General features: G+C 43.7%; 1 protein-coding gene across 1 annotated transcript in view; it reads right to left on the reverse strand.

The window, feature by feature from the left end:
- tyw1 (tRNA-yW synthesizing protein 1 homolog (S. cerevisiae)) overlaps window positions 1–15,756 on the reverse strand; it is a 57,536-nt gene that overhangs the window by 13,145 nt on the left and 28,635 nt on the right. Inside the window, exon 14 of the mRNA XM_031739956.2 lies at window positions 9,522–9,632. Within this exon, the coding sequence (XP_031595816.2) occupies window positions 9,522–9,632 (111 nt within the window). The remainder of the gene's footprint in view (window positions 1–9,521; window positions 9,633–15,756) is intronic.

The following is a 15,756-nucleotide window of genomic DNA, read 5'->3' on the forward strand; positions in this document are numbered from 1 at the left end:
CCGTTTCCTTTCAGACCAACTGAGAGACTGTGGCAGGTAAATGGTATTGATACTACTAAGATGATAAATTAGGCACTGGGCAATTGGACAGAGGATGGTAAACTGTACAGGCAGAATGTGTTGTGCCACATAAGATGACAAACTAGTTATTAGTGGGTCAGTAATAAAGGTCTCGTTGCTGGTGATATTGGACATGCACATATGCATGCAATTCATCATTCTTAAAGAGCCACAATTCATCTTAATTAATGGATGCTATGCACACATACAGACACAATGAACACTGAGGCTGTTCTGAAGGCTCATTTTTAACAACTGTTGAAACAAAATTGTTGTAATATACCACTGGGAAGGTAATTAAGTTCATTTTTTTCAGGTGTCCAGATGTTTCTGATCATAACTATGGTAACAATGTCATAAATTTTCCCACTTCTATTTTACATCTACTTTATGTTCCTAGTCTGCTACCTGTAATCTCTAAAAAACACCTCTTAAACCTAGCATTTTGTCTTTAGCCTATCCACAGACCTTGGGACTTTAAGACATTTAGACTGAAGCATGTTTGTTAAGCCATTTATCACTCACCTATGAATTTATTCAAGAGTAAAGAATGGCACTAACTCAAGGGTTAACTAGTATTGTGTCTACAGATAACAGACAACTTGGGAAAGAACCAATTTAAAATACAAAAAATACCAAAGATAATTTAGTTTGATAGTAAAATTGTATTTTTTGCTCAAACAAGGGGATTTCCAAAAACGTATTAGGCAAAAACTTGGCATGTTGTGCAGTGTGTCCTTAAAGATAAAATGAGGAAACTGGACAAGTAGAGGACAAAAGAAAAAGAGAGTCTTGAAGAATAAAGGTGGTCATACTAAATACTATTATTTTAATAGTATTTGGTATAGTACATGCAGACATAATATTTCCATGTCTGCATGTGTTTCAGTATATCACTGCAACTCTTTCCCAATTTTCCTACCAAAATATAAAGAAATGAGGGGTGGCTTAAGACTGTTGGAAAGTACTGTAAATCTAAAGAAAAAAAGTACAAGTTAAGATTATTATAACTACTAAAGCCATTCACAGGCCCAAGCAACCCCATCGGTCAGCAGTGAAAGCCAATTTGAGAGCTAGCGATATGATGACAAAGGAATTCGCTCTATCATACTGTCATTAATCCCATCCTGGGATGTACTAATTACTGGGCCCATGATGCTGAAGTTGATAGCTTGCCCAGAGCTGCCATTAGCCAGAAAGGTTTATCTGTTCAGTAAGGGACAATATACTCTTCATTGTGAAAACAGGGGAAGAGGAGGACAGAGAGATAAGAGGGTGACAGAGAAAGATAATTAAGGAAGAAAAGACACAAAAGCCTTTATAACATGAAGGAGAGTTCACCCTGAGAGTGACCTGTGCAAGAGAGACAGCTTTAATTATTAACTGTCAAGATGAGGCAGAGATTTCACTGTGATTTTCAGTGATCTGAAGGTCAGACTTTGAGAGACCAAAATTGTATAAAGACAGATAGATATATAATTACATATGTATAACTGAACATTGGACAAATGCTAGGGCAAATGTGGGCATTGAATAAAGCAATAAAGTACCGCTGTCCCCGCTACCACATAAATGTGGCTGTATTTGTGAGAAAGTAAGCCAAAATTAGTGTTGTAGAAATTATGAATTTCCAATATATTACTAAAAATATTGCTTAAATATGATTAATAATGGAGAATTGTGTAAAATATCCTTAATATTTTTTGTCAGAGACAAAGTCATCTGTGTTTTCAAATTAGTTTTGTCTTTATGTACCTTTGTACTTTACAGTAATCACTGTGCAGATACACTGATGACAAGGAAACAGCAAGTTGTATCATTTACAGCACAGGTGTGTATGTGATGGTCGCAAGTCCGTCAAGACAAAGCGGTTTGCTTGTCATGCATCACATTTTAATTAAAGCCCTAATGCATTTACCACATACAGTATATCAGTGGTATCACTCCAACTGCTAGTCACTTCAAATGCTAGCTTCCAAGTTGAGATAAGCGCAACCGAGTGTAACTCATCACTACAGTACTGAATTTTATGGACATTTCAAGGTCTTTGGATGCGACATCGCTGTTAGTCTCCTGTACCAGAGGGTGTGGTCTTTTATTGGCCGACGTTTTCATACACTCCAGAGCACAGGCAAAACTGTTAATGTGGGTTTGTAGTTTGCCTTCATTAGAGAAAGGGATATAAGAAAAGACAAGCCAAAAATATTTGAAGGTCTTTAAAAGGTCTGTGTCCCATATTTGGTGGTTTCCTCTCCGCTACAATGCTCCCCACTGTCTTGTTAGTGTTCCACCTCTTCAATATAATAAAATGGCACGTATTGTTGGGTCAATACAGAGTCCTGTGAGAGAACGTCAATAATAAATTGTCTCAGTAGACAACTTGGATTGAAAAAGGAGCACATCATAAACTCGATCATGTAGCAAAGACTTGCTTGAAGCACAGCACCGATTACTTGAGAGCAATAAAACACAGCAAGCAAAGCAAACTTGGTACGATGTACATGAAAGAACTGGGGGAGATACAGATGGGGATCCATTAATTACCACACAGGCGGTTGAATTTTTGCACACGTGACAAATTACGTCCTTTTTCTTCTACAGCACCTACAAAGCAAGCTATAAAGGTATGTCACTACACAACTTTACATAGTAGAGATAAAGATCAGGTAAGAGGATGAACTGGTAACAAACAACTACAACTCACTAGAAAGTATAAATTGGAATACTTCTATGGCTTAACGTGCAAGTATCTAGACAGGTAACTCAGTACATATGCCCAACCCTGCTAATCCCCAGCAGCTCTGTAAAAGACTATATTTAAAAAAGTCTAAGTGCCAAAGATGCATGTCATACTTGAGACATCAAGTATTCTTTACAAGACTAAAGTCTCCCAATGTTATGGTAATTAATTTTTCCAAGCTCCTTTGGAAACGCTTGACAAGCCTGACATTAATGCTCTTAACCAATCCTTGTCATGCAGCCAGTTTCTAAGAGTCACATTATAAGCTCAGAGCAAGACATGTTTAGAAATGATTTTTAACCTGTTGACCATTTCCATATGGCAACTTACTGCAATAGAATGTAGCTAAAGACACAAAAAGCAAGCTCTAAAAGGTTCGGTTTAGGTGAAAGACAGCTTATCCTACCAAGTTCTGTGCCAGAACCTGAGAGAAGAAGTTTTGTCTTCCCAACCTGTCATCTAAATACAGAAAAAAGTTGATTTACCATGAAAGGACACATGTCGTATTTGGAAATGATAAAAGAAACAGTAGAACTACAGTGACTGATTTTGCTATGTTGAACAATACTTACAAAAATTTGAAACAATATGTGCTTTAAAGTTCCATAAAAGATCACGGCTAAAGACATTTAAAATGAAAATGTAGAGCGCTCTTGTGCCTTTTATATACTAACATGTTTGAACTAATGACATGACATCCAGACAGTGCTACAATGTCTGGTGTGAACAGCAAAATGAAAAGACTGCTCAGGTCAACAACAGTCTTGTGGCCCTGCATAGATTGCTTATAACAAATTCTGTTGTGTGTGCCTGTGTGTGTAACTTTTTTTTTTCTTCGCACATTCAGCAACATGATGCAACATCAGAAGAGCAGAACATGAATGGGGAGAGGAGATGATTGCTGCTGAGTTCTGCAAAGCGTCATCTCACTTTCTCTCTGTGGAGTTTGCAGAAGTCAAGAATGTGAACCGAGATAGCAAAACAGGCACATTTCTACGGTCTTTTTAAGTGTCACCAGTCTGCTCAAATATGCTATGGTGGGCTACAGAACACCTCAGTAAGCAGGAGCAGAATTACAGCAAACTATAGTCTAGAGCAGGGACATATAGTCAACAGGGCAAATCTTTCTGATAGAAGAACTATTTAATGCAAAGATTGTAAATGTTATTTATCTAAGCAATATCTATCATGTTCCACATTGAAATGTATTGTTAGATGGTGTGTAACTTTTGTGACTAACAATCACAAAAACTGTTCTGAACCCAAGTGAGTTTGCAAAGTGTGAGCAACAGTGAGCATGGAGTTAATGCAGGTGGGCAGAAGAAGAGATTTAAAATAAATAAATTTCCGCTTTGTAACTTAGATTAAAATTGCCACTAAATCTATATAATGCAAAGGGAATCGCTACCTTATCGTGGTGGAGGGGTTTGTGTGTCCCAGGGATCCCAGGGGCATGTTGTCTGGGGCTTTTGCCCCTGGTAGGGTCTCCCATGGCAAATTGGTCCTGGGTGAGGGACCAGACAAAGAGCGATTCAGAAGACCCTTATGAAGAGAATATCGAGGGAACAGTTTACCCTGCCTGGATAGGGTTACGGGGCCCCGCCCTGGAGCCAGGCCCGGGAGGGTGCCCGAGGGCGAAGCGCCTGGTGGCCGGGCCTTAGTCCATGGGGCCCGGCCGGGCACAGCCCGAAGAGGAGACATGGGCCCATCCTCCCGCAGGGCCCACCACCCGCAGGAGGCGCCATAGGGGTCGGGTGCATTGTGTGCTGGGCGGCGGCCAGGAGCGGAGGCCCTGGCGGACTGATCCTCGGCTGCCAAGACTGGCAATAGGGACATGGAATGTCACCTCTGGTGGGGAAGGAGCCTGAGTTAGTGCGTGAGGTTGAGAGGTACCGCTAGATATAGTCGGGCTCACCTCACGCATGGCTTGGGCTCTGGAACCAGTCTCCTGGAGAGGGGCTGGACTCTGTCTCAGTCTGGAGTTGCCCCTGGTGAGGCGGCGGGCTGGGGTGGGTATTCTAATATCCCTCGGCTTGTTGCGGTACGTTGGGGTTTTCCCGTGGATGAGAGGGTTTGTTCCCGCGCCTTAGGGTCGGGGAACGGGTCCTGACTGTCATCTGCGCTTATGCGCCGAGTGGCAGTTCAGAGTACCCAGCCTTCTTAGAGTCCCTGGGGGTGCTGGAAGGTGCCCCATCTGGAGACTCTGTTGTCCTGCTGGGAGACTTCAATGCTCACGTGGGTAACGACAGCGAGACCTGAGGGGCGTGATCGGGAGGAACGGCCTCCCTGATCTGAATCCGAGCGGTGTTTTGTTATTGGACTTCTGTGCAAATCACAGTTTGGCCATAACGAACACCTTGTTCGAACACAAGAGTGTCCATAAGTGCACGTGGCACCAGGATGCTCTAGGCCGCAGGTCGATGATCGATTTTGTAATCGTATCACCAGACCTGCGACCATATGTTCTGGACACTCGGGTAAAGAGAGGGGCTGAGCTGTCAACTGATCACCACCTGGTGGTGAGTTGGATCAGGTGGCGGGGAGGACGCTGGACAGACCCAGTGCACCTAAACGCCGTAGTGAGGGTGTGCTGGGAACGCCTAGCAGAGGCCCCAGTCCGCGAGATCTTCAACGCACACCTCCGGCAGAGCTTCAACAGCATTCTGAGGGAGACTGGGGACATTGAGTCCGAATGGACCATGTTCAGCGCCTCCATCAAGCTGCTGCATTGAGCTGCTGCCGCAAGGTGGTTGGTGCCTGCCGTGGTGGTAATCCCCGAACCAAATGGTGGACACCAGAGGTGAAGGGAGCCACCAGGCTGAAGAAGGAGTCCTATTGGGCTTGGTTAGCCTGTGGGACTCGTGGCAGCCGACAGGTATCGACAGGCCAAGCAGAATGCGGCTCGGGCAGTGGCTGAAGCAAAAACTCGGGTGTGGGAGGAGTTCGAGAGGCCATGGAAAAAGACTTTCGGACTGCCTCAAGAGATTCTGGCAAACCGTCAGGCGCCTCAGGAGGGGGAAAGCGGTGCTCTACCTGCACTGTGTATAGTGCTGGCGGAGCACTGCTTACGCCGACTGAGAAAATTGTCAGGCGATGGAAGGAATACTGAGGACCTCCTTAATCCCACTGACACGCCTTCCGAGGAGGAAGCAGAGTCTGGGGATGAGGGGAATGACCCGCCAACCTCCGGGGCGAGGTCACTGAGGCAGTTAAACAACTCCTTGGTGGCAGAGTCCCTGGTGTTGATGAGGTCCGCCCGAGTTCCTGAAGGCTCTGGACGTTGTAGTACTGTCCTGGTTGACACGCCCTACAATGTTACGTGGAGATCAGGGGCAGTACCCCTGGACTGGCAGACCGGGTGGTGGTCCCCATCTTTAAGAAGGGAGACCGGAGGGTGTGTTCCAACCAGGGGATCACACCTCAGCCTCCCTGGGAAAGTCTATGCCAGGGTGCTGGAAAGGAGAGTTCGTCCGCTAGTCGAACCTCGGATACAGGAGGAACAATGCGGTTTTTCGCCCTGGTCGCGGAACACTGGACCAGCTCTTTATCCTCTCAAGGATACTTGAGGGTGCATGGGAGTTTGCCCAACCAGTCTACATGTGTTTTGTGGACTTGGAGAAGGCATTCGACCGTGTCCCTCGGGTGTCCTGTGGGAGGTGTTATGGGAGTATGGGGTGTCTGGCCCATTGCTACGGGCCATTCGATCCCTATACAACCGCTGCAAGAGTTTGGTTCTGCATTGCCGGCAATAAGTCGGACTCGTTCGGTGGGTGATGGGCTCCGCCAGGGCTGCCCTTTGTCACCGGTTCTGTTCATAATTTTTATGGACAGGATTTAGGCGCAGCCAAGTGGCGGAGGGCTTTCGCCGGTGGCCTAAGAATCTCATCTCTGCTTTTTATGGATGATGTGGTTCTGTTGGCTTCATCAGGTGAAGGCCTCCAGCTCAAGACTGGAACGGTTCACAGCCAAGTGTGAAGCAGTGGGAATGAGGATCAGCACCTCCAAATCTGAGGCCATGGTTCTCAGCCGGAAAAAGGGTGGAGTGCCCACTCCGGTCGGGATGAGTTCCTGCCCCAAGTGGAGGAGTTCAAGTATCTCGGGTCTTGTTCGCGAGTGATGGGAGAAGGGAGCGGAGATCGACAGACGGATTGGTGCTGCGGTTGCAGTGATGCGGACGCTGCACCGGTCCGTCGTGGTGAAGAGGGAGCTGAGTGTAAAAGCGAAGCTCTCAATTTACGGTCGATCCACGCCCCTACCCTCACCTATGGCCACGAGCTGTGGGTAGTGACCGAAAGAACGAGATCGCGGATACAAGCGGCAGAAATGAGCTTCCTCCTCAAGGGTGGCTGGCTCTCCCTTAGAGATAGGGTGAGAAGTTCGCCATCCGGGAGGGGCTCAGAGTAGAGCCGCTGCTCCTCCACATCGAAAGGAGCCAGTTGAGGTGGTTCGGCATCTGACAAGGATGCCTCCTGGGCGCCTCCTGGGTGAGGTGTTCGGGCATGTCCCACCGGGAGGAGGCCCCAGGGCAGACCCAGGACACGCTGAGAGATATCTCTCGGCTGGCCTGGGAAGCTTTGGTGTTCGATAAGCTGGAGGAGGTGGCTGGGGAGAGGGAGGTCTGGGCTTCTGCTTAGGCTGCTGCCCCGCCGACCCGGCCTCGGATAAAGCGGATGAAGATGGATGGATGGATGGATGGAATGAACTAACAAACAAAACCTAGGGATTTCATTTTCTGAAAACACACAGAAGACAAACCCTCATCTTTAACCTCCTTTAACGATGCTCTTGATTAAGACTTTTAACCCTCAAATGCTCTTGGCTGGCTGATAGATAACACTGTGCTTGTACAACCCAGCTCCCAGATGTGATTCGGTGTAATTGTGGGCAGCCTAGTACTAAAAACACCCCATTCACTTCAGTAAACCTAGCCTGCGTGAATGAAGGTTAAAGAAAGTAATAGCTACAATAACTGTGAGCAGTGAGATCCCAGTGGACACTGTGTTGTGGTTGGACTCCTAAACTGTACTCTGGATTATGAATGAGAGGATGTGTGGAAGCATTGCCATGTGGGGCTCTGTGCAGACAGACGGTGAATATTAATTTTGACTTTGGAAACCTCGCACCTCTTCTTCTGCCTTCATATCAGGACACTGAAGATAAGGGACAAGTAATGGTGCACATGTAAGATGTGTCATGATGATGTGTCATTTATGTGGATAAGGAAAGAAGTAGAGCAGATCACTTCAGACCAATCAATTACAGCTCCACACTCAAGTTAGAGTAGAATGCAACAAGTAATACTCAACTTTGGTTTACTTTTTTAAAATCTCTGTTTGACATAGTGTTTCTGCTGGCTTACTATTATAAGGAATATAAACTACAAGATGCAGCAAATGCCAGACAGAAACTTTTTTTTTAATTAAAAGAAAAGAACTGTTTATAGTGTTATATTTCTCTTATATTTCTCTTTTCTCTCTACATTAGTTTTATATAGAAAGCATTAATTTAGTTAATTAATTAATCAACTAAAATTGCACAAGTCACCTGTGTTTTGTCACTAAACCTGCCTCATTTGTCTATGTCTATATGTATGTACTTTTATAATTGACAGACCCTAAAAGAAATAATGAAATCACAGTACAGTATCTAGAAGATGTGAATAAAGAAGTGATACATTTATGGTGTCTTTGACAGAATAATCATAAGGCATATAGTGCTTTAATAAGATTTGTGTTTTTTGGGAAATATGGAAGAAAAAGAATTGGGAATAAAATAAACTTGCACTACAAGCGTGTGTTGACAGATCTTAAGACACAATCTGTGGGACTAGAACACAATGATTACAATTTAATGATACAACACTAACAATTAAGAACTTTCCAGTGGGACATCCCCTAACTAAAATGTCTGGACACTCCAGTCCGGAGGTTAGCAACCTCCGACCACAGGTTATAATTTGGATTAACCGTAATCCTGCACTTTTTTTCTCCCATTGTTTGGTAGGAGGAGCTAAAATAGCTTGTTTGATGTTGAAGGTTGCTGACGCCTACCCCAGTCAAACCATAAAATTGATATTATTATAGATAGATTCAGTGGAACAGTTACAATAGGAGCATAGGGCTGTCAAAAACTCTGATTATCATTAAAAAAAATCTAAATTCATAGTTGTAGATTAACAATTGAGACAATGACTTTTTTTCAACATACTTCCACAAAAGCATTCCTGTCAGGCAGGGGGCTTGTTTAATGTTAAGCATTCTCCAAACCTTTTCACCACTACAGGTGAAAAGAGCAATCTACAAACTCTTTGGAGTAAGTTAAGCCAAATACTGACAGAAAAGCCCCTTCCGACTACCTGTTAGTGTCTTTCTGACACGAACGGGAAAAAGACATCCAAGATGGGGCTCTATCACCAACACTACTTGATGTGGTGCACTTCATAATGAGCTCAGACTCTTGCACATTTTTCACTATGACAGCTGTAGCTCAGATTGCCACCAGGTGTTCCCTCCCACACTATTAATACCACATCCGCCAAATGACCGAGGATAAGGTCAGTGAATGTGGTACACAGCCCACCAGTTCAGTGAATTTATCCTACATATGTAGTAACAGGAACTGCGCAAACGTTTTACACACTTCAGGTAATCAGGCAATCATGCTACACCACAATGACAGAATATACATGCTGAGATAATAACGTAATGTTGTTAAATCCTACCTTGACCTCAATGAAGTCTGGCTGGCCCAATGCTATGAGCTCTGAGTAAGCCTGCATCTCCTCCACATTCCAGGATTTGACCAGCGTCAGTCTGTACACCGTCCTCTGTTTCTGTGGATGAATAAACAGATGTTTGGGAGTGATGTAAGGAGTCATAAAGTGTGGGAATAGCTATGATATCCAATAAAGAGATGCCATATGTATTAACCTTTTAGATTACATTTCATCAGTAAGAACTTATAAACTTAAGTGCTTAGTGCTACTCAAAAGATTCTGAAGCGACAATATATCTGCAAGACACTTACATATAGATTATCGAACACTGAAGGAAAAACTTCATTTTTAATTCTGCTTCTAAGCCACAGCTGCCTTTGTGACTTGTGTATTATATAGAATATTCGTTCAAATTAGAAAGGACAAGCATGCATTATTTTCCTCTGGCACACATTGGTATACAAAGCTGATGAGTCATTTCAAACTTTTGAACTTAACCACTTTGTTTTTTTTTTTCAAATCACTTCCAGTGACAGTATGTCATCACCAACATCTGTTCACTGGAGGCAACACAGCTGCTCACAGATGTCAGCTGCCGTATTTCCTCCTAAATCAGTTAGCAAATAGTTGCTAACCCTCTGTTACAAAAGAGCTGCATGTTATATTATTTACTGTGTAACACTTTTTCAAATTCAATACTTTGCACTACAGATACAACACAGAAAAATCTCCACAAAACATTGGGACTCCAGCAGCACTGTAAGTCAGTGAATAGTGGAGGGAATTGTGGACTGCATGGAATGAATAAAAAGCTGCCAGCACGTTCAATTGTTCGGCTTCAGTAAGCATAAGCTATGTGCGCAGAGGAGATAGAAGTATAAAAGGAAAACAACCGTGAGGCACACTACACAAATGAAATGTTGTTTTGGGTAAACATCTTAAAATTTTAGGACTTTTCCCTTTCAAGGATGAAGGAAGACAATGACACAGTTCTAGCTGCCACAAAAGACCACACAGCTCTAGAATTGAGAACTCTAGGCTTTGTACATTCAATAAGCAAGAATGTGGAGAGTGTAGCCCTAAACTGAGCTGTGTGTTATGAAAATATTAACATCAACAAAGTTAAATTATTTAAAAATATTAGAATGAAAAGTACAGACATTTGTGTTTGGCTGACAACTGATTGTTGTAACAATGCTTGGCAATATACCCCTGAAAAGCTTGTTTATTTCCCCTTAAATGGTGGCAAATTTGCAAGGAAAATGCATTTGCAGGTTGAGTAGCATTTGTTTATATTGTCATTTGTGTCATGTTTCTGGGTCTTTGATACAGGTTTATGAGTTTGCTTAGTCTTTTGTTCATTTCTTGCAGGTTAATGAGATGCTAATGTTCAGTTTGGAGAGCCTCCGAGTTATGTAATGTTTCTAGTTCTTAGTTCGTTTTTTAAATTTCGTTCCCTTTCGTGTCCAGTTTGTCTTAGTCTCTCCTTGCTGTGTCCTCCAATGTGTCCCTAGTGTGTAGCCCATCATGTCGATCTATTAATGTCACGTTCTGTGTCATTCTCTCTCTCTGTCCCTCGCTCTCACTCTGTTTAGTCAGTCGCGTCTCAGTGCTGTTCCCCTATCTCGTTGGTTAGATTATTGTCCAGTCGTGTTCCCCAGATGTTTCCTCTCTGCCCCGATTCCCCTCATGTGTATATATCCTCTGTGTCTCTTTGTTTTCCTTGTTGCGCTCTCCCTCTTGCTGCGTGTTCCACTTGTTCAGAGCCTCCAGTGTTTGTTTCCATGAGTAACTGCCAGTTAGTTAGTAGGATTTAGTTATTAGTATTTTCCAGAAATAAAGCAGTTAAGTTCAGTCAAGTCTGAGAGTCCTGCATTTGGGTCCCAACCTGCCTGCCACACACAGGTTTATGACAGTTTGTCAAGAGATTCATATAAGGCATCAGTGATCAGTCAACTCTTACGTTGATGTAATGAAGCAGGAAATATAGGCAAGGGTAAGGATCTGGCCGCACTGTTATGGCCCTTGACAGGGTTGTTATGACTGCTCAGAGCAATTTCAAAACAGCGGGTCACAAGTTTACCGACATGTATGGAGGACCCAAAAGCATCTGCTGTAAAGATGTTGGGGCCTGAAACCACAGGACACCTTCAGAGGTCTTATAAAGTCCATGCCTCTGTGGAATAGAGCAGCAGTGCAAAGGGTACCTACACAATACTGGGCAGGCTTAAATATTAAAATTATAAACAGCTTTGAACTGAAATAAAAGGATAAGAATACCTTATCTTCATCTCATGAGTCGGTCGTTTTTCCCAGGTAAGTAAAAACAGGAAATATAGAATCACAGTTCAGTGGTGTAGATTCAGTGGAAACTGAATTGTTGTCAATATGACAGAGAGGAAGAGAAGGAAGGAAAGCCAAGAGAATATAAGAACAGATGATATGACAAATGGTTGGTACAAAGACTCAAGCAAATAACATCGAGAAAAGAAAGCGCACTCTTTCCCTCATTTCCTCTCCATCTTCCTCTTGCACTCGTAGGTTATCTCTAGCACTAGGTCCTTTCAGCCCAATAGGGAAGGGGATAATTGGCCAGTGGAAGCAGGGAGGTGAGGTATTTCAAGCTGTCTCTATTCCAAATCCAACACGAAGGCACAACTCTATCAATCCCAAGTGCACTGGCAGGGAGGCCAAGTGGGGGAGAGGAGGAGAGCTGTCAAACAGAGAGCATAAAGGATAAGCGCTCAAGAGGATGGAGAGAGAGCCCACCATGAAATGAAGACTTACGAACAGGGAGGTGAATGGGGTGGGAGGGGGGTTGGCAACAGAAAGGTTATTTTTGGACACTGCACACAGACATGCTGTAGTATTACAGTCAGATGTGTGTATGCAAACATAGAAGTACAGGTACAACATACATATTGAACTGAATCACATGACCTCTAATGCTAAATAAACATGTGTGTTCATGTACTTTGTCCTGAACCATCAACCTTCCAACTAGCAGATGACCTGCTCTACCTCCTGAGCTACAGCCAACCCTAGGCACATATACACTACAATTCCAACTATTGCTCCTTAAAAACAAACAATATGCAACATTCTCATGCCCCCAAAAATGGCACGGCATACATAATTGCAAGGTCTGCAGATTTGACTTTTGCTGACATTTACACAAAACAGATTGTGCACATTAGGTGTCATCTCTAGTATCACTAATATGCAATATGCAAATGAAAATGCTTAGCCAAGAAAAACTGATATCAGATATTTCTGACAACTTCAGAAATAATTGTATTGATTGATGCCTCATCCGACTATCAGACAATGGAGCAATATTTAAAATAATGAGATTCCAGGCAGAAATCAGTAAATATGCCACAGGGTAAAATTGTGTGTGCGCGTGTGTGTACATCTCATATGTGCAGTTACAGCACATTCATATTTTCCTGCTGTGGTCAGGTTAAACTGGTGGTACAGATACAAACAGAGTGTGATGATCACTTGTAGTTTGCTTCGAGCCAAGCACTGAACAACACCTCAAGCTGGGCAGCATTAATGAATGTCTCAATATTAAAGGATTAAACATGAAGACACAGGCTCATCACAGACACAGCTGAGAAAGTATTTTTCAAATTTGTATGTTATGTTGCTGCTCCATTTTTTTGTAAATGTATTTATAATTCTAACCTGAAACTGAATTTCAAAATTTGTGTTACGACTGCTTGCTTGACAACTACATTTTAGTTTAGATGCTTTTTATTTCCTTTGTTGATCTTAGAGATGATCGATAGCGGCACACTACTGTATATATTATTTTATATCAAAGCAAAAAACAAAGGTTTCACAGAAACTGCCTGCAATGCTAAGAGACAGCTCCGTGTTGGGAATAAAAAAATAGTGGCAGAGAATAAATGATGGTAAGAGAGGTCACCAGCAAGCTGATGACCACTAAGCCTCAGAGATCCAATTTGGAAATGAAAAAGTTCCAGGAGAACAATCATAACCACACCTGTACAGTACATTGATTTGACTTTCACGGCAGACTGGGCAGACAGGAACCTGTCTATAATATATATGGTGGGCAAATACTGGCAAATATAAGCATGTTATGTTATCAATGAGATGTCGTAGGGTGTCTCATTGAAAAAATAATAAGTGTGTTGCAAAGCGAGACTTTGATCCGTACCCGTCACTAGCGATTGACCTTCCTCTCCGCTGATTGCTTGTTGGTTTTCACTTGTCGTTTCTGTAGCAAAGCAGGTTTTTACAGAAAGGGGTTGCTAGCCCCGACCTAACCCTCCTCCTTTATCCGGGCTTGGGATCGGGCTTGACCACCATCTCGATATCATCCAAAGTCTGTTTGTTCAATACGATAGTTGTACCAATGGCTATCTATGCGAGTGAAACATGGAAGTCGACAGCAACAATCACCCGACGACTGAATGTTTTCCAACAGCGCGGCCTCCGACGGATTCTCAAGATTTCTAACCCTAAACACAGAATCAATTTACACAAGCAGTCAGGTAGCAAGATGGAGGTTGTGATAATGGATTTTCCCTCTTATTGGAATGACAAAAAGTTCTACAAGCCTATTGAAAGCACTTTAAACCTGCTGAAATGAATCTATGAGCACAGATCACAAAGACAACTCGATAAATCAAATCAAATCAAATCACCTTTATTGTCACATCACATGTGCAGGTACACTGGTACAGTACATGCGAGTGAAATTCTTGTGTGCAAGCTTCACAAGCAACAGAGTTGTGCAAAATACAATAATGCAACAAGCAAAATATAAAAAATGGTTAATCTAAAAGTAATAAATATATGTACCATATATAAAGGTATATACATTACTGAATGTGTGTACTAAATATGTTTTTCACGTGTGTGTGTGTGTGTGTGTGTGAGTGTATATACATGTTTTACAAATGAAATAGAGTAAACAATAAAATAAGATATATAAAATATAAAATATACAGAGGTAGGTATGTGCAAAACAGTGGCATTAATGTACAGTATGGAGTGCATAATGTTGAAGTTCCAGTAGTGAGGGTGAGGTGTCCGTGTTCAGCAGTCTGATGGCCTGGTGGAAAAAGCTGTCTCTCAGTCTGCTGGTACGGGACCGGATCTGCAGAACCTCCTTCCTGATGGAAGTAGTCTGAAGAGTTTATGGCTGGGGTGACTGGAGTCCTGATGATCCTCCCGCTTTCCTCAGGCACCGCTTCCTGTAGATGTCTTGGAGGAGGGAAGCTCACCTCCAATTATCCGTTCAGCACACCGCACTACTCTCTGGAGAGCTTTGCGGTTGTAAGCGGTGCTGTTGCCATACCAGGTGATGCATCCAGTGAGGATGCTCTCAATGGCACAGCGATAGAAGGTCCTGAGGATGCGGGGCTCATGCCGAATCTTTTCAGTCTCCTGAGAAAGAAGAGGCGCTGCTGCGCCTTCTTCACTGTCTTGTTTATGTGTACTGACCACGTAAGATCCTCAGCCAGATGTACACCAAGGAAGCGGAAGCTGCTCACTCTCCACAGCGGCGCCGTTGATGGTGATGGGGTGTGTACTCCTCTGCACCTCCGGAAGTCCACTATCAGCTCCTTTGTTTTTGCGACGCTGAGGGTGAGATGGTTGTCTTGACACCAGTGGGTCAGGGCGCTGACCTCCTCCCTGTAGGCTGTCTCATCACCGTTGGTGATAAGACCCACCACTGTAGTGTCGTCCCGCAAACTTCACAATGATGTTGGAGTTGTTAGTGGCCGTGCAGTCGTAGGTGTAGAGTGAGTACAGGAGAGGGCTCAGTACACACCCCTGTGGAGCACCAGTGTTCAGTGTGATGGGGATGAGGTGGTGCTGCCCAGTCTGACCACTTGGCGTCTGTCAGACAGGAAGTTAAGGATCCAGCTGCAGAGGGAGCTGCTCAGTCCTAGATCCTGCAGTTTCCTGTCCAGCTTCGAGGGAACGATGGTGTTGAATGCTGAGCTGTAATCTACAAACAGCATTCTCACATACGTGTGTCTCTTCTCCAGGTGTGACAGGGCAGCATGGAGTGTCAGGGCTATGGCATCATCAGTGGACCTGTTGTGGCGGTATGCGAACTGTAGAGGGTCCAGTGAGTTGGGTAGTGCGGAGCAGATGAAGTCCCTGACCAGCTTCTCAAGCATTTGCTCACGATGGGGGTCAGGGCTACAGGTCGCCAGTCGCTCAATGATGAGATGGTGGAGGATTTGGGTACAGG

Source organism: Oreochromis aureus, linkage group 14 (genome assembly GCF_013358895.1).
Source record: "Oreochromis aureus strain Israel breed Guangdong linkage group 14, ZZ_aureus, whole genome shotgun sequence".
NCBI classification, from domain to species: Eukaryota; Metazoa; Chordata; class Actinopteri; order Cichliformes; family Cichlidae; genus Oreochromis; species Oreochromis aureus.